Here is a 27485-nt window from a genome sequence, read left to right as displayed (position 1 = left end):
CCCACCCCCGTGCCGGACACGGCTCCCGGCCCCGCCACCTGCCCTGCCCGCCTACCTGCGAGCCGCGCCCGCGCACAGCGACAGCATGGGGGGCGGCGCGGGGGGCGGTGGCGGCGGAGCGGGAGGAGGAGGAAAGAAGGAGGAGAAAAGACCGGAGGAGGAAGGACGGGCTGCAGAGAAGAGGAGGAGGCAGGACAGGAGGAGGAAGAAGAAGAAGTAGCGGCTTTGCTCCCGTGCCTGCTGCCGCGCCGCCCTCTCACCGCCCTCCCGCCGCCCGCGGGCGCAGTGCTCAGCGCTCAGCGCCGCTCCGCCGCGGTCCTGCGCATCCGCTTCCGCCGCCCCCTCACGCCCCCGCGTCCCTGGTGTCTCGCAGCCGGAGGCAGCGCGAACTCGCCGCATCTCGCACGGTAAGGGCGATGCCCGTCCCTTCGGCGAGCGCAGCTCCTCGGGGGTGGGAAGGCTGGGCGCCGGTTCCACGCAGCCCCCGGTCCGTGGAGCTCGGGGCCGGTGGGGCGAGTCGGGCCCCGGGCGGTGCGGCCGCGGTCCGTGCGGTGTCGGGAGGGGCCCGCGCCGCGGGTGGTGCAGAGTTGTCCTTGGGGCCCGAGAGAGCGGACCCGAGCCTGGGAGGGACCGAAAGGTGGGCATGGGGAGGGAGCGCGGCCCGGCCGGTGGGTCCCGCGCTGTCCCTCATGGGGGCGGATAGCGGACCCCAGCGCTCCCTTCTGTGCATTCCCGGCCGGTGGTCTTCCCGGCTTCCCCCGTCTCCACGACGGGATTTGCCTGGTGTGGGTTTGACCGCACACCGATTTGGTCGCGGGTTGTAGAAAAAATAAGGTAGGAAGAACAGGTGCTGATCTTGCCATTCATTTAATGCTGTATTTTAAACCCGCTTTGCTTGGAGAACTGGATAAGATTGTGTCCTTTTAAATCAAAATGGTTTAAGGAAAAATAAGTTGTGAAAGGAAAGTTGTGACTAAAAATTGTCCTCCTAGTTATATAACTCTCAGATGATGCTGAATGAAAATCAGACTGAGCCAGTAGTGTCACTAATCGCAAGTATACACTGAGGTCACCGTGTTCCATTTCTTTGTCCAAAGTGACAATAAACTGCTCAGAGCACCATGTCACACCATAGAACACCTTTTATGAAAGGATAACACCATGTCACACCATAGAACACCTTTTATGAAAGAATAATAGCGTGTCACACCATAGAACACCTTTTATGAAAGAATAATAGCGTGTCACACCATAGAACACCTTTTATGAAAGAATAATAGCGTGTCACACCAGAGAACACCTTTTATGAAAGGATAATACCATGCCACACCATAGAACACCTTTTATTAAAGGATAATAGTGTGTCACACCAGAGAACACCTTTTATGAAAGGATAGCACCATGTCACATCATAGAACACCTTTTATTAAAGGATAATAGTGTGTCACACCAGAGAACACCTTTTATGAAAGGATAACACTGTGTCACACCATAGAACATCTTACATTGTAGGATAACACTGTGCATGTCACACTGCAGAACATCTTTTATCAAAGGGTAACACCAAGTCATATCATAAAACAACTTCTACTGGAGTGTGTTTCTTTATGTCATTACATTTATCACAGTGACTTTTTATTGGTTTTGACTTTAGCATGTGGTCCTACTTGCAAGTATATATGTAAATAAAGTGCAAACCATTAAAAGAAACCTATAAATGAAAAAATAAGTTGCTAAGTTATTTTAGCCTTGGTGAACTTTTCTTCCAGGAATGAACTGGAGGAAACATGTGCTGTTCTGCTGATACCTAGACTACATGATTGTAGCAGCTTTTCCTAATCCATGCAAATTCACCACTATTTTCAACACTTTAGTTAATGGGCTTTCTGGTGAAGGATTAGGTTTTATGTATCGTGTGTGTACTTCTTACTGAGGTTACTAGGAGGTTGGAATACTGTAGGGATTTATTTTCTAAAATAAGAGATTCTGTTGTTTTTAAGACGTAACAGAAAACAATTCCAACATGTCATCAGTCAAGCGCTTGGTTTATGCAGTCATCCATTTCTTGAGAGAACAGAGTCAGATGGATACTTTCACTCCAGATGAACAAGAAAGCTTGGAAGGTAAGCAACAAATGTACTTTCATTTGTTTTTATTTATATATGTGTATTTTTATTTATATATATGTGTGTATGTATATAATGCCTACACAGATATTAAATTCCTTTATGTATAATAACAAAAAAAATTTGTTTTGTATGTATAAAAACCAAATATTATATGCAAATAAGATTGTGATCCTAATGTTTCTGAGATTATTAATTGTAAGACATCTCTCATTTATAAAGTATTATAAAGCTACAAATGTGTAGTGCCTTAATTTGAGCAACAGGTACTTTACAGTTGCAGAGGTCTTTCCCAATCTGAACAATTCTATGATTCTAAGTTAAGCAGTGCCATAATGCAGGCTATGGTAATGACTTGTGTATGTGTACCACAAATTTTTGCTGCTTCTTTCTCTTTTATGTTTGCTTTCTTTCTTCATTTAATTTCTGTTAGTAGCTCTGCTGGTTACAGAGGAAGTAAAACAATTACTATCTTTGTTTTGGTTTATGAGAAGAACTGTTTCCTACTTTCAAAGATTCGATGTTATTTGTGAGGAAAAAGACATCCTAAGAAAATAAGATAAATGCTCTGCTTTTCTTTTTCACTTGGGTACTGGCTCCAAAGAGTATGTGGTAGTGGATATTTTCAGTATGATGTAGCTTCTACTCTACACCCAAGTTCATTTATCTGTAGACATATTCTCTCTGTATTTCTCTATTGATGCTCATTAGGTTTTTGTAACCTTATAGTATTTGATGTTCTCCTTCACACTGCTCTTATTCCTTTTTCCCTAATTACTGAAGACATCATATCAGGTGCTATCGGAATATGGAATTGAGAGAAGATTTAAGTCTTAATACTGCAGTAAGTTTTTCATAGCATCTTTTAAAAAGATCTCTCTGCTGTTTCAAGCAGTCTTTGGCTGTGTCTGTCAGCTAGAGGAGGAATTTGGAGAGAGAAGTCTACGAACAGCAGTGCAGTTGATCATTGATTTCTGTGAAATCTTAGGCATGGAGAGACTTTGCTGAGATGCAAAGCAAATCCTGCTTCTCAGAGGTGTAAATTAAAAGATAAACCTGGAGTGTGCTTCTTTCTATTATCTATTGGTTGTCCAATTTAGTTGTTCACCAAAGTAAACAAGAAAGAAAGCTTTGTGTCATTGTATTCAAAGGATAGTCCCAAAGGAATAAAAGCCTAAAAGATTTGGTTATATCAGAATCTGGAGCATTTTGTACATTTGAAAAGCAGCAGCCATCAAAAAATTTGACCTGTGTCAGATAATGATAATGTTAATTTGATTTAAAAAAAATGTTTTTGGAAGTCATATATAATAGAAATGAGGAGATATACTTTTGCTTTTATATTGAAACTGGTAAAAATTGGGTTATGGTTGAAAATTTACCCGATAACATGTCTTAGAGCAGCCTTAGCCAATGTGTTTATGAAAGAATCAATTTTAAGATTCACTTTTCTAAATAAAAGATATTACAAAACCTCAGTTGTGCTTAAAAGCCAAGGCAAAAGTTACCATTTTAATATAGATGTGAAATCCTATTTTTAGATTTGTGCTCTGCCACAAGCATGGTACCATATGCTATGTGTTAGAGGATAAGAGGCAGGCGTTTTGAAAAATAGACTCATTTTAGTTGTGCAAAATATCTTTAGTGCATGTACAGTAGCAATAGCCGAGTCTTACTCACTGAAGTATTTAATGTTATGTGGAGACATAAGGGATGAAAAGAATTGACTGATAATTTTTGTTGGTACCTTATGTACCTACGTGGTGTCTGTGAAAAGACTATGATTAAGTGACTGTGCCAAGAAGTAATTCAAACAGTTCCCACTTTCCATAAAACAACAAAAAAAAAAAAGAGATAGAACATCACAAAAAAAGTTGAGCCTTTATAAAATACAAGTCTAGCATGTATTCATACTGAGTGATAACTTGCATATTTCATGTTTGAATTCTACAGACATGTCAATGAGAGTGTGAATTTCCTTTAGGAATTTGTTATTGCTTGATGAGTAAAAATGTCTTATTTTGAGAAAGCAGAGTTACTGGAAGGTAGACTAGAGAAATATATTCCCCTAGCATCTAGAGCAGTGATACAGATCCCCCGTGCTTAGTGCTCAACTCTTTTGTATGAACTAGAAACTTCCCTTCTTCCAAGTTATATTTTAGACTCTGTTTAAATTGCAGTTATTTCTTTCCTCTTTACTGGGTCGGGGTTTTTATCTCGTTCTCCCTTTCTTCTTTTCTATATCACCTATTTCTGTTCAATTAAAGCAAAAACTCTCTACAAAATACTCAAAGCTGTGATTTTCTTCTTACTTCTGTGATTGATATACCACAACTATTTTCTGTAGGGCAGTGTTTCCAAAACAGGAAGGCAGTGGATGCATGTAATACTTGACACGGGTACGGCTATGTGTAAGATGAAGCAAGATGACAGCAAGTACTAAGGGGGCCGTAGCAGCCCAATTAATGCTCATTATTCAGCCTGCAAGCTGGCTGTGATGCAGGCTGTCTTGGCCTTTGTGTTGCTTGGTGATGCAGACTTGTGTTTGGACAGCAGAAGTCCTGGAGCTCTGTGGCTCTGGGTTCCAGCACAGCCCAGTGCTGGTATTGTCAGACAGTGGGTGTTGGTGAGCCCCAGCTCTTCAGCAGGGAAGTGGTTTGCCAGGTGGCCACTTCAAGCTTCAGCCACCTAGGTGGATTGATGGTAGAGCTAACTGGGAGAACAGGTAAGTTTGGCCTTTGATATCAGACATAGGAAAAATCTCAGGTGAATAGCTCATGTGGTGCTTCAAGTCCTTCCCTGAAATTATTGAGTTTGCGGAATTTGACAGTGCCTTACTTGGATAAATGGGATATCAAGGTGCTGGCAGTCTGGCCTCCTGAAAAACTTTTCAGGCAAAAACCAAGTTTCCACTTCTTTGACTTTACTGGAGTTGTGTTTTTGTATAGTGTTGAAACAGGGTAGTTACAGACATTGTCACAACCTATTTTATTTTCTGATTTGAAAATGTTTCTGTTTAGCAATGTTTCTTTCTATGTGGGTTTCTGTTGTTGGCTTGCATTTAGCCAGTGGTTATTCTAACCTATTCATTCATCCTGTAAGAGGTCCTAATTTTATTGTATCTATATATATCACATGTACTATAAGTGATAGATAGAAGGATTATAAATTCCATTTTCCACTTGAAGGAGAAATATGGGAATTTACAGCACCAACTAATTATTTGATGAAAATGCTGAGTAGTAATAATACTGTAGTGAGAGTAATTCTGTTTACACATAATGTGCACTGCTGCATTTTGTGAAACTCTTCTCTATCATAGAGATTTGGTGTCATAGATTTAATGCTTTAAGAAAGATAAGGGATTGGGTTGTATTTTAAATTTATGCAAAATTACAAATGAGGAGAGGCATTAAAAAAAGGGAGTGATTTCAGTAAAAAAAACTGGCAGGGAAAATTAGTAAGACTATTGCAAAAAAAACTATTGCAAGTGGCTTCCTATTAAACCATATAAGGAAAAATTATATGTGTTTCACTGATTTTATAATCAGCCTGGTAATAAAAAGTACTATTAAAGGCTTATATATATTTCAAAATTCATAATCTTTACAAGAATTAAGTTTTTCACATAGCATGAGACAAATGAGCGTAACCTGAATCCCTCAGTGCTCTTACTGGGTGATTTAGAACCTGGTCAATTGATTTATAGATTATAGGACCAATTTGTATAATGCATATTTAGCAGTGTATTCAATTGTTACATGCTATCAACTTTAACTTTGCCATACTGTTTGTAAGAAATTTCTATTGTATAATTTTCTAAAAAAATTACATTCTCCAGGTTTTACTGCCTGTTTTACAAATCTCTTCCCCCTCCCCTCCGACCCCTTCCTGCTGGCTTTGATGAATAAGATAAAAATTGACCTTATATTTTTTAATGTTCAGTAATTTTACTTTTCTAATTTTGGATCAGTGTTCAGTTTCATCATAATGCAAAACATAATTCAAATTATATTTATTATGTTAACATTGGATTGAGGGTAAGTTTAAACAGTAAGAATCTGCTTTCACTGATATTTAATTTGAATTCAGATACTTGTGATTATCCCTAATATGTACAAAAACACCCATTTTTCTTTTGAAGCTAGGCTTTACAAAGACCTTTTTTTGTTCCTCCTCAGTTTTCAGTCTAAAACATTTAGACGATGTATGTTAATAAAAACATTGTACTAGGTTCTTAAGATTATAAGGAAAATAATTACATCATTTGCAATAGTTTAACTGTGTGTAAGTACATATATATATATATGTATATAGACAGAATTGCGTATAGTAATTGCCACTAATCTTCTTTTGTCTAAAACTATGAGCATATTTAAAACTTCAGCTAGGGATATGGCTCTACATTTTTAAGTTTTCATTTTTAGGTGAGTGTATTTATATTCTTGCAGGCTAATCCTTACACACAGAACATGTGAAAGGATATTGCAGATATTTTTTTACAGGACCAAGTTTTGTGATTAATGCAGCATTTGATTAATAAAGTATCTTCAAATAAATATACTTTTTTTCCAAAAAAAGATAAGACTAATAAGTATTTTGCCTTTATTCTGTACAGTAAAGATGTACCATTTTCTTCTAGCTGTCATGGCACAGAAATAGATGCTAGTTGTGTGCCTTGAGGTGGGGTGTGTGACACATGGACATTTCTAGTCGTGTTATGAGTTGTGGTGCTCTTTTTAAATCATTATATTTTACATTATATATATTCTGTAGGATCTAGCTGGCCAAAAAAAACCCCAAAAAACTTTGAAAGAGTAAAAGAATTAAAATAAAATTTTAAATTGGTTTAAATATAACGGCCAAACTATGTGTGGATTGTATATATCTTAGATCTTTTTCATTCTGTGGGGATCAGGTGGCCTCTCTTTATTTTTTTTTATGTTCCAAGGAGCTGCTTTTACTAGCTGAATAAGGAAGTGAGTCACAACTTTATAAATAAATTAGTGAAATTATGTTTATATTGAGAAACTGGTGACCTCTGTTATTAATTTTTTTTCCTGTAAGTTGCAATTCAGTGTCTGGAGACTGTGTTTAAGATTTCCCTGGAAGATACTCATCTTGCATCCTCACAGCATTTGATAGAAATGTTCACAAATTCTATTCAAAAGGTAAGAATTTAATTTAGATTCTAGAGTTACTCTTCTAGTATGCACTAAGGTTTCATATTGTATATGAATACAACAATATTAAAGTTCTGTATAGGTCAAAATGATGTGAAAATTTAAGGAAAATATGGAAAAATCTACATTTCCATAAAAGCTAGGATAATGTGAATCTTTGGGGGCAGTGGGAGGAATTAATTTCAGCTAGACATGGAAAATTCCATTTAGAGAATCAATAAAGAGTGGATGCCTCATTCTCACTTGAAGTTTTTTATTCTTCATTTAAGCATTTTGCAATTCCCAGAGATAAATGCCTGATGTGCCTAAGGTTATTCATAGTTTGCAGATGTTTCTCACTTCTTTCTGAAAGTTTTTTGATAAAATCAGGGCTTATATATTAAAGGAAAAAAATCTTGTTTTTTTCCCATACAGAATGACATGCTGCCTCTCTCACGTTCTTTACCAGAAGGTGTTGTAAAGGCTGACCAACTGAAGGATGAAGGTTTGTAATAAAAACAGAAATAAATTTGCTTATGCTCTTATTATATTTTTGCATTATTGTGGGTAGTGATAGTACAGCAGCTAGGTACCGCACACCCCACAAAAAAACTTCAGCTTATAGATTCTCTGGTGACTGCTATGCCCTAAGAGGGCTAGGTAATTTGTTCCATCTGGGAGCAAAGGAAATAATGTTTATTCTCTTCCTGGCTCTAGAGGTTTGCTTAAAATCTATGGGAGAACATGTAAAGTTAGAAATACTCCTAGGTAGCAGAAACTTTAAGGAATGAGCAGCTATTGTTTGGCTGTTTGTGCATTGTGCATACAAGTTTCTACTCATTGAAATAGGTATGTGATGTCAAACATTGGTTAAAAACTGACCCAACAGAAGCCAGTGGAAAAGTTCTTGTCGACTTGCTAGGGTTAATATTTCACATATGTGAAATTATGTGTGCTTTATAAAAATTGCAGACAAGCCAGTTGTTTATTTTCCTTCTGGCAGCTCTTATTGCTGTTCTGTGAGGAAAAGCAGCTGTACCACAGAAGTCACTAATGCTGCCCAAGAAGGAATCCATATTACTTCCCCTCAGAAAGAAGGGGAGAGAAATTATAAAAAGCATGTAGCATGGGTAACTGCTATGAATTATTATGGATTGATGCTTTATGAATCCCATTGTTTATGACCTGTTAGATTTTCAGGTAGCTGAGTTTTATAGGAAAAACAAGTAAACTTCTAATTGCAAGGCAGATATAATCCTCTCAAAATTTCTGTAATAATGTGGAAGAAGTCCTGTTGTTTTTCCAAATGAATTCCATGTCTCTCTTAACTTAAAACGGGCCATATGTAATCATAAATGCAGTTCACTACTGCCTCTGAAATAATTTTCCTAATTGTTGGAGTTGCTCATTAGCTTTTTAATTCTGAGAATGAGAGCTCAAAACACGGTTAGGTCACAAGTGAAAATGTGTTAGTAAGTTGTAACCTACCTGCTGTGCGTGCTGGCTTTTTGTTTTGCTGTTACTACCAATTCATGGAAAGTGAAGACTACCTCTTGGTTTCAGTATGGTTATTGAACCGTAGGAATAGTCAGTACTTTTCAGGTGTGGGTGTTGCAGCTCTTTTAAATCTGTGATTTCAGTCTTGCTATCTTTCAGTCCACAAGGATCTGTGAAATATACTGAGGAAATGAAATTAGTGTGTACTACGTGTTAGTGTTTGTGTGGTTTTACCAAAGTAATACCACAGCTCTGCTGAAAAAAAGTAGAAGGGTCTAAACTTGGTAACAAAGGACCGATTACAGTGTCATCTGTCGGGGCATTAGTAAGCAGTTCTGAACTGCTTGAAATGCCTCTGGTAATTTCCCATAATAAAATTAAAACTTTGTGTCCTGCTTTCTCTGTTTTGATCCTACGCATATTCACACACATACTCTCTATCACCGCTATTGTGCTTTTCAGTTATGAGTATTTTCTAGCCCGAGTTAGGAAATAAATTATATAACCTGGACAACTCTACTTGATGTGTATCTTATATAATATAATAATTCTATAACTGTGATTTTTCTCATTTCTATCTGTATACCCTCAACAATGGAACAAACAACTTGCCTCACATTTGTGGCCACTAGCCTGCTCCTCTAGTTTCAAACCAGCCCTAATCTTTGGAGATTTTCACTAATGAATGGCAAAACAAAATCAGGGAGCTAAATTTTCTTTCTTGGTAACCAGGAAGTAATACACACTCCAGACTACTCAATACTTGAATTTAGACGCCTAACCTTGTATATCATTTGACATTTCAGCTTAGTGTAAGATGGGTAAGAGCACAGATTATGTGAAGGTTTGTATAGTGTAATGGTGGTTTGATTGTAAGAAGATCTGTGTTTTATTACCACAGCATAATCATAACAATAGGTAGGATTTACACTATAGAGGATACACGCTCAGAAGTATAACCATTTGTAATTTTTTTGTCCTAAGGATTTTGCATAACATTAAAATAGAATAATACAGTTGTTTTTCCTTATCTCAGCAGAACTAGTAGATCTAGCTATTTTTTCTGTTTTCCTGTAGCAAGGTTGCAGCTGGAGAGAGAGATAACAAGAAGGGTATGCACTGATAGTATCTCCAACTTAGCCTTGTACATTGGGTCATATTCAGACCAGTATTGGAAATTCTAATGTTGATAGACATTGATGGCATTTTTGTTTTAAAGGAACACTAACTGCTGCAATCTTGCTGAGTGCAGCTGACTTGCAACATTTTTTTGTCTGACAACATAATTTAGTGTACAGATCTCTACCTTTGAACAAAGGAAAGCTGCATAAACAGTGGGCCTCTAGAAACAAGAAAGATGTTGCTACATTCTGCATGTATTTTGAAGGTATACATGCAAGTACAGTTTGTTTGAGTTCTCATGGAAGGGACCGCTTACTATAATTACAGTCTAATGTAGCAATATTAGAGGATGGGATTTTGTATTACTTTGATGATACTTCGTTTCTTAAATCTGGTTTTATTCACAGAGCTCTTTGTGTTCACGAATAAATGCAAGTACAGTTGCTTCAGTTAGTGCAAGCACGGAGGACTTGCTCCGGTCTTGCTTTCTCTCAGAGATAAACTGTTGCACTGCCTGAACTTTTCTAGCCTTTGCTTACGCAGTTACCTACATCAGTAGTAACTTATTGACCTATCCCTTGACTTGTTTATTTTAGGAGAAGGTTTAAATATTTGGCTGAAATACAAGAAGTCAGTGGAAGTCTATATTTTTCCTGACATTTCTAGGAAATCAAGGCTCCTGTAGGATCTAGCTGGCCAAAAATTGGTAGCAGAACCACAGACAACTGTGGGCACTGAACTAGGGTTTTTTACTACTGTGTCATCAGGAAAGAGGAAAACTACCAGGATTGCCTTGTGTTGGGGACAAAAGAATGTTAAAGGTGTCTTTTGCTTTGAAAGACCTTAGTCCAGAATTTTCTGTCCATAAAGAAGTTACATAAATGTTTCTGGGTTTTTTTCCACTGGACTTAAAATACATGAAATGTGAAACTTTGCTACAAAGTAGAAGTTCTAAGATCCCTTGGTGAGAAATTTTACTTCTGAATCCTTTTGGATTGCTTACACTATACATACTTTTTATTATCTTAATGAGTTAATTATTTAGTGTCACAAAAATGGGGCTTATGTACTTAGTTTTACTTTAGTTTGATTTTTTTTGGGTTGTGTTACTTAGATAGTTACTAGCAAGTTGTTGGGACATATAAGAAAATGAGATTAAAAAATTAAAATAGCATATTGGGCTTGCAAAGACAGTTTACTAGAGAGGAACTGCAATTACAATTACACTAATCAGTGAAGTGATCTTTCCTTAACAGCAGAAACTAGCTGGAAAGTCTGAAATACCAAAATGAAAAGAGGAAGGTTTCTGTGTTGTACTGCAGTGTACATAGTAAACTTCACAGACATAGTAGTTATTTTTATTTGCATTATTCTGTGACTTTTCTGTTTAAAAGTATGTATCTCAAAGAAGTGCAGTCATAACTCACTTCTGTAGATGCTAAAAGGTAGCCGCTCTGTTTCTTTCATACAGAGCTGTCTCATCTAACTACATACTGTCTCATCTAATTACTTAACAGTTTTTATAATCCATTTCAGGTAATAATCATATGAAGGAAGAAAATTATGGTGCTGCAGTGGATTGTTACACTAGGGCTATAGAACTGGATCCAAACAATGCAGTGTATTACTGCAACAGGTAAACCCAATATGATACACACCTTTCACTCCTGGACTTTGTTAACATTACTGTAAAAATAAGTTGTGAAGGAGGTCAAAAGCTAGAAACCCCTATTTAGAAATTTATTGCTGGATTTGTAAAATTAGGGTAAAAATGGGCTCATTCAGCATGTCTATATCAGTTAAAATGGACTTTAAAATGACTTACAACTCTTCAGATAAGGTATTGTGTGTGTCAGGTTGTCTGTATTAAATCATAACATAGGCTGTGTTTTCTAGCCTGCTGAGAGTAGTAAAAGCCTTTTTCTCTAGTGTTCTAGTGACTCAGCTGCTCTCTCTGTCTCCTTGAGTACTAACTACCACTGGCAAAAAAAAACCATCAATGCAGGAATACCATTTTGGAGATTTCAAGCATTTTGCAAATAGTATTTTCATGTGTGACCTGTTGAAAAATAACAATGCTGCTGTTACAGTTTTGTTATCTAATCTGTTCTTTACCGTCATGAATGAAGAAGACATAGTGATTTGGCAGCAGGTAAGCTTGGAAGGGCATGGTAACCTAGTCACAGCTGTCTGCTCTTGCGGAACACTGCTTGGAAGAGCAGCCAAAGAGCAAAGGCAGCCCCAACTTTAGAGCCTACTGGAACGAGCCTACCTCTAGAGTGCCTCCTTTATTAATTTAAGGATATAGGATATATTAACTGAAGTGCTATAAATCTGGCCTTGTGGCAATGTACCCACTGGATTGTGCTATTTTTGAAGCTCTGCATCCATTGCTCCAGAGTTTAGTTTGTGATAAATAGAAATGAGAGATTCAGTGTTTAAAGGCAAGCTTAAAGAGAAAGGAAATTATGCAGTTTGCTAACATTTTACATATTTAGGATGGCAGTTCAAAAGTGTAAATAATCTATATTCCTTGTGAAAACTGATCACATAGTCACTTTATGTACAAAATGGAAATATCAGACCAGATTCAAAAGCTTCCTGAAATCACTGTAAGTTTCCTCAGTACAGGCTTAAATGTCAAAGTTTTAATTAGCAAAAGCAGAAATAATTTTTGTGTTACATCATCACATACCACATTTATGAGAACCAAAATGAATCTCAGTGTCAGTCAGTACAGTATTGTATGTAATGATTTAAAAGAAAACAGGAGTTGTTTGGTGCTTTGTGGATGATAAGTGTATTTCAATAAGTATATACCTTATTCTTATCTTAAGCTTGTTAGGGAGTTATGGGGACATGCTTCATTCAGTGCGATTGCTTTTTATCCATAGCAGTGCAAAAAAGAGCGGACTGATATGCCCTCAAAATTTTAACTGGCTGTGTAAATCTTCTTGTGAACATGGAAAAATGTTTTCTGTTCAAACACGTGAGAACAATGATTGCCCCCAGCTTTTATATATAAATCTTCATTGGCATCTGCAGACTTCCACTACTGCTTAACAGCCCAAAACAGATAAGTAGTCCCATTCAGAAGACATTTTAATCAAAGTCAGAAAACCCCAAGCAATTTGGAGCTAGTCACAGGATTCTTAATAACAAAGAGATATTCTTTATGCAATGAAAATATATTAATTTTTACTATAATTTTTTAACCAAGGAAACATAAATGAGAGTGGTTTGTAACCTTTCAAACTGGTGAGGTTTTGCTTATTAGTGTGTTTTATTTTAATTGTGTCACATTCATTTCATTTAATGCGTCCTTTTTAATTTGGTCAAGTCTTTAATCTTATTGTGTTAATATCTTCAACATTTAGTATTTCTCCAATATAGAGATGTAACTGTAATTTAGTAATGCAGAGGTTATTGAGATGAATTATAAAATCCCAGGCAGGGAAAAATCACAGTATTCCTTTGAATGGCTGTAAAACTATACTTCTGGAAAACGCCAATTACATAAAGTATTTCTCCTTAACAGTGATCTTATATAAACTACTACTTGACAGTTTCACTTCTTATAATAGGTTTTATGATTTATTCTGTGCGTAGTCATGTACTAGATCCTAGACAGTTCCTTAGAATTGTTTGTCCTTTGTGTCCTCAGAGGTGAGTACATGTTCTCCAAAACCATAGTCCAGCAATGCACTTAGGCACATACTTAACTCGTAACATTTGCTTGTCCTACTTCAGTAAAGCAACTTAAGCATAGCCAAAATAGCGAATGAAAAGTCAGTAAGATTAAATAAGTCATAAATGTTGAATATCTAGGCTTGGGCTTCAGTTGTTTTGTTTTGGGTTTCTTTGGTTTGGTTTGGTTTTGGGGTTTTTTGCGTTTTTTGGTTGGTTGGCTTTCTTGACAAAGCTTCATTTCCTTACCATCTTTCTCTTAGGGCTGCTGCTCAAAGTAAGCTCAACAACTTCAGGGAAGCAATAAAGGACTGCGAGAGTGCCATAGCAATAGATCCAAAGTACAGCAAAGCATATGGAAGAATGGGGTAAGCTAATAGAAATCTGAGGTAAACACTAAAGACCCATGTGTACATTACCATAGATTTTCTGAAATACATGGAGACACTTAGAGAATTCACTGTAATTCACTTACAGAACATTGTTGCTGTGCAAGTATAACAATTTTCTAAAGGTGACCCTATCAGACTGTCAGCTCTTTTTCTGTGTGGTTGATACCAGCATTTTCATCAGATTTCATCAGTTTGCAGTTTTTATCTTTAAATTTCTCAACTTGCTGGATTTAGTTTAGGAAGTAATGATAGTTTTTTCCTACCTCCTAATTAGTTAAAAGGAATCAAATTTCTGCTGTTGGTACACTGAATTTGTTAATGATGCTGTTAGAGAACAGCATTGGGGCTTCACACTAGCAAGAATAAAGCTTCAGTTTTTCTTTCAATAATTCTTTGGAAGCAGCTATATTAGCAAGAATAAGCTGTGTCTCTTTGGCAGATTTTCTCAGCAATGTCTGAGAGATTAACTGTATAGGCTCTTGAGGGTGGATTTCAGTGTTAACTGAAAACAATGTCAGGAATGCTCTAACAGGCTGTTGGTTTGAGTGAAAAGCCATTCTTCCAAGATGTCTAGCTTTGCATTTTCAATAATCAAGCACATTGTAATAGTGGACTTAATGCTGCATTATGTCTTTTGAGGTTATATTTATACCAGTAAATTAAAAAATGCTTGGGATTGTTTGTTGAGTCAGTTGGCCCAAAATGGCTTATGTCCATGTTAATAAAATTTACTTTGCAGTATCGAGTGGCCAAACAGCATTCAAACAACCTACTGCTAAACTGCATTGGTCTGTATTAAATTCTGACCCTTGCCCTGAAATTGTCTATGATAATTCTTGTTGGCTTGGGACAAAACCATGCAGGAGACATTTATTTTAAGATAAAATATGGTGGAATTGTATCACTAAAAAACTTTCCACAATACAGGTGATTTACTAATACCAACCTAGACTAAGGAGCTTTTGAAATGATGAATTGATTTCAAAATTTTAGGTTGAATTGGTTGTTGAATTGGTTTTGTTTCATTTAAGTCTCCTTAGATTGTTTCTTCATATTGCACCATCCAACCTCCCTTGATTTCACTGATAGGGAGAGATGCTACAGGCTGATTTAACTGGAGATTATTTTAGAGTTTTGGGTGTAAGACCAGTGTTTCTTTGATACACACTGAAAGTGGGACCATCCTCAGCCAATCAAGCTTCTCTTTATTTTATTGTCTGGTTGTTTTAATAGAGGACATATTTTGAGCTGCAAGCCATTGCTTAACCCAGCAGATGAGTAAACATTTGGCATAGGCTGATTGAGGAAACTGTGCTTGTTTAGTAATAAGTGAGAATCCCACCCCCATGCCCCCAGTGTGGAAAACACCTTCTCAACAAAAAGTCCTTATGAAAAAGATGTGCTCTCTGACAACATTATGGAGACATACCAGTTTTTCTCAGAATCTTACAGAAATTCTTTGTATGTCACAGAAAGATGCAGAAATGCCACAAATATTCAGAGATGGGAGACGTTTTAAAGTGGGAATGTCAGTTAAAGGTGATATTTCCAGCATGATCCTGAAAGACCACTTGTCTGGGTAGGAGGTGTGAGGAAAGAAATTGTCTGCTCTTCTGACTTATACTGTGCTCCAAGAAACTTTCTCTGTTAAATACTTTTTCTGCAAGAAGCACTATTGCATCACAGAAATAATGGATTGCATTTCTTGTCTGGGCAGAAACTATTTTGGCAAGTTAATGGGCCAAAAGGGAGAGACTGTGTTTTATGGGGGTAAATGAGTTAAGAGAGACAACACTAATACTGTGTGGATTCCTCCAGGAGCTATATGGGAAATTCCTAGAGTTTTATACTCTTAGTGAGAGCCATGACAATCACGGATGTATCTAAAACACTGAACTTGTTTTGCATGAGATGAAAGACCAAGGTCTGTTAGTGGACATAAGCACAGGCTTATCAAACCAGGGTGTGTAGTTCAGCATCAGAAGGTGAACTGAAGTACTAAATATCTGAATGTGGGTTACAAAAATCTTCTACAAAATGTGGAAAAGATCAGATTAGTTTTTTGGTCAGTATAAATTGAAAATACAGTGGGAGATAGAATTGAAACTGCAGCCAGATGGACTTCTGGAATAGTTCAAAGAAAGATGATATTTTAAGCATAGTGGCAAACCAAATTTGAAGTAAAATACTGCTTAAAAGTAGTAAGTCTATCCTGTGCTCTCATTAGCTGCTGAAGCAGAGTCTTTTTCAAAACATTAAATAGGTTTTCTTACAGCAATTTACATATATTACTGCTATGCTGTATAACTCATTTGTCAAGATGTTGAAGTACAAGATCCAAAGGAGAACCTTTACATTGATCCTGAGACAAAAATGCTGAAACTTGCAGGTCCAGTATTTTAAAATAATGAAAATGTTAATAATAAAAATCATTTTATATGAACATATAAAGACAACAATATAATCATAAAACATCTTCTCTATTCAAATATTGAATACAGTAATTATAATATTAAAAGTATGGAGTTTTGATATATATAAAAATAAACAATGCATTTGTAGGTCTAGTTTCTTAACATTGCATAACTCATATTAAGAGTATCTTTGCCCTACCTACCCATGTAAATTTCTAAATAATCTCTTAGGTCAAAAGAACTGGAAAAAACACTTGGAGCTTATGCAAAAAGGCACAGATGCCAGATACAGTTCCTGGTCTTAAAGTGACTAAGTCACTTGATGATACCAAAGAGTTTTTAATGAAACTTGCATATGTATGAAACAGACAATGCAAAATGTGTTCTTGAGGGATCCCCTTCTCTAAAAAAAAGTGTTAACACTAAGCAGTAGTACCTGTTTTAATTAAATGGTCAAGCTAAAAATCACTTGTGAGATACTATTTTACTTAGAACAGAAAATATATCATTAGCTTTTGATGATCACTTATGTTCTAACCAGGATTTCTTTATTTCATATTAGGTTGGCTCTGACCTCCGTGAATAAATATGAAGAAGCAGTTACCAGTTATCAGAAAGCACTGGATCTTGATCCAGAGAATGACTCTTACAAGTCAAATTTGAAAATAGCAGAACAGAAACTAAGAGATGTGTCCAGTCCTGTAAGTTTGCTCTGTATCTTTTATTTGCAATAGTTTAAACTGGGATTTTGTAGGAAACTTAGCTTCAATTGCAATTTGTTTGTAGACTGGAACTGGACTGAGTTTTGACATGGCAAGTTTGATAAACAATCCTGCCTTCATTAGCATGGTGAGTATATCTCAAGGTTTGCATTATCCCGTTTTAAAAACTGAACTTTTAAGAACAACTGTTGTTCAATAATACAAGCAATTTTAATGAGTATTATTATAACAATGGTTTTATTACACTGAATTTAAACTTTTCTACATCATTTTAGACACAAAACAAGAAGTGAAGCAAGTATCTCCAATAAAGCCTGTCTTCTTTCCAGTTGATTCCATTACTTATAGAAAAAAACACATATAGGTTAGCTATGCTGGTTTTATGTATGCTATGACAGAAAGCTCTTGTCAACAACATGATAATTTCTTCAATTCTCCATGGAACAGTTAACAATGATACAAGGACTAAAGTAACTCTCTTTTAGGAGAACTATTCAAGAGACCTTTCTGTTCTTGCACTTTCAAATTATCCCTAGTAACCTTAAGACTTAAAAAAATCAATATAAATAGCATATATTGCATTCTTATAATGTTCAGTACAATAACAAATTACGTACTTCTCCCTCAGCATTGTCTTTTTTATCCGTATGGCTTTCTTAACAAAACAGAATTAATTAACTGTGTAGAATGGAATTTCGAGTGAAATAAACTAAAAAGTCCCCACAAAAAACAACCCCCAAACTTACTTACTTCCTTTAAGAAAGCAACTAAAACTTTACAAGCACTCTGGTAGCTTCAATGGAGCAGCACATTTCAGCCAGTGCTTTTGTGTGGAAGTGCGCTGTATTCAAAAGAGATCCATATCTGGTATGGTAACATGGTCCAAATAATAGAGACAGTAGGCAAGCAAAGAGGGAGCAAGTTCTCTGATGGCATTCATGATTAAATAGCACTGCATCTATGTGTACTACTTCACTAGCCACATGATGTACTTAAACAACCTCTGTCTGTTTGAAATCAATGATGTATGGAGCTGGCTTTGGGGAAATGATCTTTTACATTGTTTCCAGAAGATGCCTGGTGAACTAGATAGGACACAGAGCATTTATTTAGGAATGAATGAGTTATTTTCCCAAGGTGTAATTACTTGGATTTTTTTGTTAAGGTGAAAAAATTGCCTCACTGTCTGACCTTGAGAAAATTGGTATTAGCCTCAGTTTTTGGCTTCTAAACTACAGAAGGGTTATTACTGATGGAAGAAACTAACCCTATATTGAGCACAGAATAGACCTGCATGTGACATTTTATCCATTTTATATCGAACTACTAACTAGAGAAAAAAGTTTATTTACTTTTGAGTTATCTATATATGTTGATGTATTGATCAGTAAAATGAATATTGGATATATCTGATTTTTGTAATATCTTTAATAGGACAGTTGAAAGCACATACTGTGTTTTGTCTACTGGTGGTGCATTCATACAGACACTGATTTCTGTAGGAATTACATTACTAACACTGAAAAATCACATTTTTTTCTATAATATCAGTCCACAGACACCCTTACACTATGGTAAAAGCAATATAATTTTAGAGGTATCTAATGAATGAGAAATTAAGGTAGCCTCATGCTTACTACAAAATAAGAAGATACTCAGTTACCAGAGAAGATATGTTACCACAAAACCATACTACAAAGTAAGTCCACACTCCAATTTGGTTTGAAATATTTTGTGGCCATAATCTTAACTGTTAATGCCTGGTACTAATAGTAGTTACAAAATTCATTTATCAGGCTGAGAAGCAACAAAATACAGACTTTTGTCCAAAAAGTCCAGTTGAAAACATTTATCCTTGCAATTCTTCAATGTTTCATTTGTTTGTTTAGTTTTCTGTGGCGGGGATTTTTATGTTAAATGGCTTGTCATATTTTTCATGTCTGAATCTATAACCACTATTTTTTCTTTAACACATAACAAATTGTTTCAGCTTCATCCATGAACTATGTTGCTGTAGTGATTCTTTTTGCTCTGCATGTAAACTTAATTTTGTAATAGAACAGAGCATGTGGGTTTCTTCTGCATGATTTTCTCAGTGATAGCCAAGTAGTAAATGTTTTATAATTTTAGCTGTATGTTGTCTATTCTAGGCAGCAAGCTTAATGCAAAATCCTCAAATTCAACAACTGTAAGTATTAAATTGGGTTACCATAAAAACAAATGTGTTAAGATGTTTGAATTAATAAAAGATGCATTGTACTTACAGCTATATTTTTGAAATGTAGATACATTGTTGAAAATGTAATTTTATTTTGCTTACTGTAGAAGTGTAGCTTCTTCTTGCAAGTTAGTTCCTCTTAGCAATTCAAAAAATGAGTGGGGCTTATTGCTTACAGTAAAGGTCCCTGCACACCCCAATGCAAACACTGTGCTAACTGTTCCAGGATGTCAGGGATGATGTCAAATGCCATTGGTGGCCCTGCTGCTGGGGTTGGCGGCCTTTCGGATTTGTCCAGCCTGATCCATGCGTAAGTAAGAACTGCATGGTTTTAACTATCACATTTGTACCAGGGTAACTGTGCAACATCTGTTTAAAAAGAAGCACTGTCAAGGGAATTATAGTGTGGTCTATTACAGCGACCTGAGGAGGTCTCCATGGTGAGAGAAGGACGAGAATCTTGTTTCTTGATCAGAAGGCTTGATTTATTGATACATGATATATAATACATTATAACTATACTAAAAAGAATAAGGAGAGAAGTTGCAGAGGCTTGCTAAGCCAAGAATAACATAGAAAAGAATGAATAACAAAGTTCTGTCTCCAGGGAATCTGTCCCTGAGCTTGCTCCTGTGATTGGCCCCCAACTGTACACATGGAAGATGGGCCAATCACAGGTGCATCCTATTGCATTCCACAGCAGCTGATAACAATTGTTTACATTCATCTTCTGGGGCTCTGCTTCCCAGAAAATGGACAAATCTGAAAGAAAGGATTTCTATGAAAAAATGTCTGCAACAGTGGTCTGTTCCCACTGTTTGTTATTAAAACCAGGAACTATAAGACTTATTTTCCAGGACTGCATTTGTTTGCTCCATACATTGCCATCAACTGGAATCCCTGAATTGCTGTGTGCTCAGCTTCACTTTCTGGTTCTCATACGTTCTCATACTCTCACATTTAGTAAGTGACATTTTCTAATGCCACTTACTAAATTCCTTTAAACCTTTTAAGTACTCCTACTTGTGCTTTCAGATTGTATGGATAACTACCTAATATCTCAGATACTATTTAGGAAAGCTACAGATTTACTTAGCACAAGTCCCTTCATTTAGATGAGGAATGTTTCAGGGAACTCAGGATAATGAAGAATACCTTTACAAAACCCAGGACACAAGGTTTTTATACTATAATGATGATATCCATCTGGAAGTGTCTGCAAAAAACCATGCCATTTGCTTATATCCCAAGATCTCTAATATACATACATACATACATAATATACGTACATACATACAAATTTACTTTATTCCAGCATTCTAGCCAATTCCAAACTATTTTTAAGTTTCACCTCTTCAGGGCAAAAGTAGTTTATGATTTACATCACACATAGAAATGTCTTGCTGCAAAAATTTAGGGCTATTTTCATAAAAAACTGTGTTCTTTGCAGACATCTATAAAAATGTTGCTTTCCTTCAACCTGCACTGTAGTTTGAAGGGGTCTTGATAGTTTGCTACTTGCACAAAATGCAGAAGTAACAGAGACAACAAGCTAGGCTTTTTGTGAAATCATATTTTTTACTTATTATTTTTTATTAGTAAGCAAGTGTTATGCTCCTCTTATACATGGAATTAGTCTCTGCTATTAATTTAATTCTTAAGCTACAACTGTTATAGATAGATCTGTTATTACTTCAGTCATGAACGATACAAAAATTTGATAGTATGCTTGCTTTCAATTAATGACATTGTGTTCACAAGTACAAGTCAGCAGCTGCATACTCTATTTCTAGAACCATTAACATAAGGTTGCATGCCAACTTTAAGTGTAGTTACTTTAAACAGTTAAGAGTGGATCCTGTCAAAAAGAAGGTAGTAAATCACTGTAGCAGATGTGTTATTTTACCATAAAAGGCAATATATTTTGTAAAGTGATACTTTTCTCTTCCATGTTATCAAGTAGAAGTAATAGTACTAAAAAATGAAAATAAATTTATGACAGTGATCCTGTTTGGAGACACTTCAATCAGATAAATTCATAATACTGCAAATACCTTAAACTGGAAATTAAGGTATCTTTAATCTTAATTTTAATGTAATGCACCTTTCAGCTGTATTGTGATATCCTGTTTTCTTACGAATGCTGCTTTCACTTGCTGAGCTCACTTAAAACTGTTCAATACAGGGGGCAGCAGTTTGCACAGCAGATACAGCAGCAGAATCCTGAGCTCATAGAGCAACTGAGAAATCATATCCGGAGCCGATATTTGAGTGGCAGTACTGAAGAACATTCCTGACTTCAACAAGTCATATGAATTGGAATGATGTATAACCCCAAAATGCATACCATAGTTAGTAGCAAAAGCACCATTGTAACTCTTCTGCTTGAATAGAAGACAGAAAATTCTTTGTGTGTGTTTGCAAACAAGAATAAATCTGGTAAACAGATCTCTTGCACATAACTTGGAACATAGCGTTTATGTATAGTTACTCCTCTGAAAATCAATACACTGAATAGGTGGTTCATCAAAATCCCCAAGTCAAAGTCATTTCAGTATGTGCATCAGATTGACCTCCGGGGCTGCTGAGTGGGGAGGAGTTTTGTAGGGCGCTGATCTTGCCTAAGAGCTACTTCTGAAATGATAGTGTAAAAGATGTGTTAATCATATGCTGAGAATCACGATGGCTGTACTCCTTTAAACAGTATTGAAATACTGAAATATTGATACAATGGGCCCATCTGATGTGCCCTTTTATAATGAGCATTAAGTAGTGTTGGTATAGAGAGTACTTAAAATTCATGCTTGAGAAGTCTGTTTCCTTAATCCTGTGGAGGGGGTTTCATGAGTAACAGGAAATACATTTCAACTTTTCATTGGGCAGAAGAGAGGAAGGTGACTGCATATGAAGGAGTAGCACACTTTGTGGAGAAAGAGAAGACAATAATTCTGGGCAGGATAATGCACAGAAATCAAAATGAAACTTTGCTTGGAAAAGGAAAGAAAAGTTGTAATGTTTTTTACTGCCATGTACCCTCATCATGATGGTAGCCCTGGAGGTCACAATTATGGCACTATGTTCCTAGGCATGGCAAGCTGTATTACATTCCATATGTATGCAGTATTTAATATAAACTTAAAATTCTTAACTGTAATAAGCTAAAACTGAGCCTGTGACTGTACAAATAACTAGTACTGAAAATTTTAAAAAAGAACTGCCTTAGAAGGATTCTTTTTCTATTCTTGTGTGATAAATCACTGGCTTAAACAATTGGGGATTTTTTTTAATTACACATATCTATCTAAAATGATGATTATATAGTCAAGTTAAAGATTTTTCAACTCTATAGTATTTGTTTCTTGCTCAGTTAATATTACTCTTGCAAGACTGCTGCTCTTCTGTATGTCTAGTATGTTAACTTTTTTTACTGTGTTTACTGTTCACACTGCTTTGAGATACAAAGTACACTTGTTCTTAGCCCAGGGACCTTCTCAACACGCCTTCCTCTTCCTATATCTAATTTGAGGAGCCTGCTTTGAATTTTTAGGCAAAGTAATCTCTCATGGCCAGTTAGTCTGGAGGAATAACAACAGATTCCCAAACGGAGAAATACATAGAAAGTGTCCTCAACCTTCCACTTTATATCCAATTGATCTTGTGCTCATAAAAGAGCTCCTCCAGCAGAAGCAAATGCAAAATTTGGGGGTAAGTAATAAACTTGATTCTAACAAATTATCATTATACATCTGTGGTATGAATCTTACGCTAGTAAACCAGAGAGAAAAATGCTGATCCAAGGAGAAATGAAAGGAATTGAAGAAAACACAAATCTAGGATATCCATATTATCATCTGTTGAATAAAGAGGTAAAAGCTTAATACATGAACAATTTTAAGACATTTCACACTTTATTGACTAGCTTGCCTATGTACAGCATTAAAATGCTTTTGAAAATTCTCTCTTTAAGTTGGTGTAATTGTTTTCTCCAGGTTGTAGAGATCCTTAAGCTTTACATTAAATACATTTTCAAGTAACAGCTTCTGACTCAACATCTGATGACAAGAAAGAGAATTCCTAAAGGGATCTTTTGTCAGAGGTAGCTCAGATCCTGCACATTATTCATTCAAGGAAACTTAAGTTTAATTACACTGAGTAGGACAGGAATACCATTTAGAAGGAAGCTTTATGGAGGCTTTGGGTGGGCTACAAAAAGTGTACAGGTATTACTTGGAATACTGTGTTGTGTCAGGAGAGAAGCGTTGTACCTAGTATGTTAAACTTCACAGTTCCTTTTAATTCTCTTTCATATCTTCAACTGCCCAAAGAGTGTTTCACTAACTATGATAAGGGGAATATAAAATCCATGGTAGAGGGGGCAGCACTGCCAATATCTCTGTAGAAACTCAAATTATTATCACTTTGCAAGAGCAATCCTCATGCAGTTACTTTTCTGCTTTGAGAACTGTTAAGAACTGCAAAGTATGTTAAGATCCAAAGAGGGCAGAAGAAATTGTGTACTTTCACTGTTAAGTACAAGCTCCATAGCTAACTGGATTTATGAGAGAACAGTCCCCAAGGTTAAATGGAATGAAGCATTGGTTAGTTACGAGAAAACTACTCTTGAAGTGATCTTCATGGAGTTGTAACTTTCACTTCACATGCTGTAATATTGTTGTGTTTAGGTTTTACTTCAGATAATACCAGAGTATATATTAAAATGTTAACAGCATTAGCTAAGCCTTCAGGAATGTGGTACAACTGACTGGCACAATACTTTAGTAGTAAACACGCTCTGTTTGTTATGTATTAACAGAAAGGGCTTTATAGCCTGAACAAAAAACAGTGAAACCAGTAACAGGAGCTGTCATTACATGCTTTTCCACTAAAACCATGAACAGAGAGATCATTTATGCTAAAGTGTGCTTTTCTTTGAATTGCCTAGACTGTTTCAATCATGCAATATGTCTTAATCACAGGGTGTGGAAGGAAGCTTTTCCCGTGTAGTAACTGCACTGTATCTTGCGCTAAAATTTTTCATCCTGCTAGATAAAGTGGTAAACCACAATCCCTATAAATATTGCTTTAAGATCAATTGCAGTTTATCATTCAAGTGAGCAAATCTGCATTTACACCTAATTGGTTTTGTATCATTACTGTTCCATCAGTGCATAAGTACAATAATTTGTTAGAGAAGAAAGTATTTTGCAATCAGTTGTGAACTCCTGTAACCTGCTTGCATGGGAGTATATTCTGACTATAATCATAAAGACACTTAATGAAATATTCAGCTTAGAAATTGTTTTAGTTGCACTCTTGGTTTTGTTATAAGTGCAAAGTAAAATCACTCATGCATACTGAGATAGAACTAGCTCTGTAACTTTGAGTAGATTGTTTTATGGCAACAGAAAGTCATACTGGCATAATGCAACTTGTCTACTATTTCTGTATCTCTCCTACCTCTTACTGCCATATGGTTACATCTCCTTCAATTTGTGTAGTTTAACTCAAAGATATATTATAAATAAAGTTATATACTTTTTTGTCTGTATAGTTGTGGTTTTCTGTTTTAATTTTTTATGTATCTCAAGTAACAGGTAAATTGCATTCTTTATATACCAGTTCATGTTGGTTGGATTTTATCACATAGGCAAGATACATTTCTAACTTATTCTTTCCTGTATGGACTTAGTCCCTCAATATAGAAAGCTGGTCCTCAATTTATCAATATTTTAACACTGAATACTACTCTTAAGATTTTATACAAGGGAAGCCTTAAGTAAAATAGTGTCAAAACTACCTATAAAGTTGCTAAGTGCCAACATGGTAGCTGAGCAATACAAGCTGCTGATTAGAGTCTTTAACACTAGTTCTCCTAGTGTTAAACTAGGAAAGACAGTCACCATTTTATCTACTAAATGCCTGCCTCTGGGTAACCATAGATATTTCAGTCAAAAATATTTCCAGTTTTTGTCAAAACAAAGTTAGGGAAAAGAACATTATAGTGCTTGACCAGGCCCAAAACTTCTTCCTGTATATGCTTTAGAGAACTTGATCTAAGAGAGCAATGCAGGGTGGTTTTTTCCTTTTTTTTCCTAAAAAATCTTTTTAATTCCTCTGGGATGGAAAGAATAATTGTCACCACCTTATTTTAACAATAAAAAATACCTGAATTATGCTATTTTAGTTTTCAGTTCCCTACTAATTGGAAAATAACATGCCTGTTGATAGCATGTCCTGTATTGCAGGGATGCACAACTCTGCTCATGACAGCAGATAATTGGGACAGATTGCTGTATTGCTTCCTCTTCAAAGAGTGAGCCACAACCAACACAGTCTTTGGCTTATACTCCAATTCCTAGCTCCAAGTGCCTCTAACAGTGCCAGCTGCATTCCCTCATCTCATGCCCTTATCAGGATTTATTTCCTATGGCTATACATGTACCATGCAAACACATTGCCATGCCAGGTACCCCATATTACATTTTTTAGGATTTGGATTCCAGAAGCCTCTCTGTAAAAGGTAAGTTCTTTTGAACTGAAGTAGTCTTGTCAGAGCTATGATTTTAAAAGGGTTTAAATACTTTTAAAAAATTAAAACAAGAAAAACAAGCACAAAATCCTAGTCTTTTTATCAACCTCACCCCCCCATCCTGCAATGATGTAAATGCAATATAATTTGCTTGAACTACACTTTTTTTCAAAGGCTTTATTTTTAGGAGATAAAATGCACATGCATGTTTTAAAAGATTTGAAAACACTGAAGAAATGCTCAGAGAAATAAAATAATCATTATCACATTTACAGCTGTATAGGGATTTGATTTTGTTTAGACTCATTTTAGAACAGTTGACTGCAAAAACATCAAGAAGTTGGTCAAAAAAACACCAGTAAAACTACAAATTTGTTTTCCCTCAGCTTTGCTTGATTTCTGAAGAAACTACACAGACTTGTGCAATATCATCATACTCGTATGTTCTCTTCAAAAATGTGTCTGTAAGTCTTAGGCCAGAGACACTCTGGAAGGGGAAAATATTTATAAGAGTTATTAGAAAGAGCTGTTAACATCATAAAACATCTATTTTACAACAAAACTGTACTAATGACTTACCTGCAATCCCTGCACTGAAGACAACAATGTAAGTGCAAGATGGAGGGATGAACTTGGGTGCAGCTTTCCAAGTTGCCTTCCTGAAACTCCACACCAGTGGATGGAATTAGTATTGCACATTTCTAAAACCAGATCCATAGTCCTTTCACTGCTAGAGGAAATAAAAAAACAAGAATAAACCTGTGGGCTTTTCTAAGCATTCAAAGACTGAAGGCATCTAAAAGGTTGATTATTATTCATGTTACTACTAATCAAGATTCATAAATAATTATAAGGTGGCAAGCAGTATTTATTGTGATGCACAGTAATTCAGCTGCAGACAGCTCTCTTTGACACAAGCATCCTGTTATGGGTTTACCAATACTGGATAACACAATACTTGGATGGATTACAAGCTTTTCATGAGAAGTAGCTGCAGGACAGATACATGCTTTAGTCTCTGGGCTCAACTTCTATTTAGAATTACTTCATTTAAATGTCATTCTTGCAACCTTAAAATGAGTTGTGATTTAAGTATGAGATACAATCGTAAATAATATTGCAAACAGATGCATGGAATTTCTCTGCAGAATTTTGGCCTATCTCCCATTTCAGTACCATATTAACAGATCATGATATAAGATTTTTAGTTGTAGTTGTTTACTTGAAATTTTTTTTTGTCTCTTGTGTTTCAAGTAGTTTTGTGTTGCCACAAATCATAGTAAAGACCAGGTTTAAGTAGTTTCAGGAGGAAGTACGGAAACATAAAACAAAGCCAGCCACAACTCACCCACTCAGGAAAAAGTAGGAGAATCACATGACATTGTTACCTGCAATTTGTTATTTTACATGTAATGTCAAAAGGTTCTTCCAAATTTACAGTATCTGGTATTGTCTCCAATGAAAGCCTTACATCACCGTAACCAGGAGCCTGGGAAGGAACAAGAATGTAATTCTCAGATATTGGATAGGGAAATTGAAGTTTTTACTGAAGTTTTCATTTCCTAGAAGATACGTGGAGTAAGACAAACCTGCAGAAAGAAGATCAACTGTGCTTT

At 36.1% G+C, this 27485-nt stretch overlaps 3 protein-coding genes across 7 annotated transcripts in view; 1 reads left to right on the top strand and 2 right to left on the bottom strand.

Moving 5' to 3' along the window:
- The window catches only part of NLN (neurolysin), a 36580-nt gene extending 35920 nt beyond the window's left edge, over positions 1-660 (bottom strand). Inside the window, exon 1 of one of the 2 annotated variants that reach the window (XM_074532955.1) lies at positions 56-660. In XM_074532955.1, the coding sequence (XP_074389056.1) occupies positions 56-645 (590 nt within the window). In that variant the 5' untranslated portion in view covers positions 646-660. The remainder of the gene's footprint in view (positions 1-55) is intronic. The other variant, XM_074532956.1, reaches the window with a different exon arrangement.
- On the top strand, positions 271-24888 carry SGTB (small glutamine rich tetratricopeptide repeat co-chaperone beta). The gene is made up of 10 exons (XM_074532983.1): positions 271-407; positions 2001-2123; positions 7194-7297; positions 7724-7793; positions 11444-11543; positions 13858-13962; positions 16963-17101; positions 19273-19310; positions 19567-19650; positions 21526-24888. The coding sequence occupies exons 2-10, from the start codon at positions 2024-2026 to the stop codon at positions 21635-21637; spliced, it is 852 nt and encodes a 283-aa protein (XP_074389084.1). The 5' UTR covers positions 271-407; positions 2001-2023; the 3' UTR covers positions 21638-24888.
- TRAPPC13 (trafficking protein particle complex subunit 13) overlaps positions 23378-27485 on the bottom strand; it is a 26521-nt gene continuing 22413 nt past the window's right edge. For 2 of the 4 annotated variants that reach the window (XM_005492987.4, XM_005492989.4), the window contains 3 exons: positions 27258-27358; positions 26449-26599; positions 23378-26356 (listed from right to left, as the gene is read on the bottom strand). In XM_005492987.4, coding sequence (XP_005493044.2) covers positions 26252-26356; positions 26449-26599; positions 27258-27358 — 357 coding nt within the window. In that variant the 3' untranslated portion in view covers positions 23378-26251. The remainder of the gene's footprint in view (positions 26357-26448; positions 26600-27257; positions 27359-27485) is intronic. The other 2 variants (XM_005492988.4, XM_005492990.4) reach the window with 1 other exon arrangement.

Source organism: Zonotrichia albicollis, chromosome Z, assembly GCF_047830755.1.
Source record: "Zonotrichia albicollis isolate bZonAlb1 chromosome Z, bZonAlb1.hap1, whole genome shotgun sequence".
In the NCBI taxonomy this organism is placed as follows: Eukaryota; Metazoa; Chordata; class Aves; order Passeriformes; family Passerellidae; genus Zonotrichia; species Zonotrichia albicollis.
Note: the sequence above shows the minus strand (reverse complement) of the source record. Positions and strands in the feature narration are given on the sequence as shown.

Excerpts from the sequence above, each read along its gene's own strand:
- SGTB (XM_074532983.1), top strand. The coding sequence starts at position 2,024 with ATGTCATCAGTCAAGCGCTTGGTTTATGCAGTCATCCATTTCTTGAGA. Across the intron at positions 11,544-13,857 it reads GCAGTGTATTACTGCAACAG|GGCTGCTGCTCAAAGTAAGC; the intron begins GTAAACCCAATA and ends TCTTTCTCTTAG. Across the intron at positions 17,102-19,272 it reads TAAGAGATGTGTCCAGTCCT|GCAGCAAGCTTAATGCAAAA; the intron begins GTAAGTTTGCTC and ends TGTCTATTCTAG.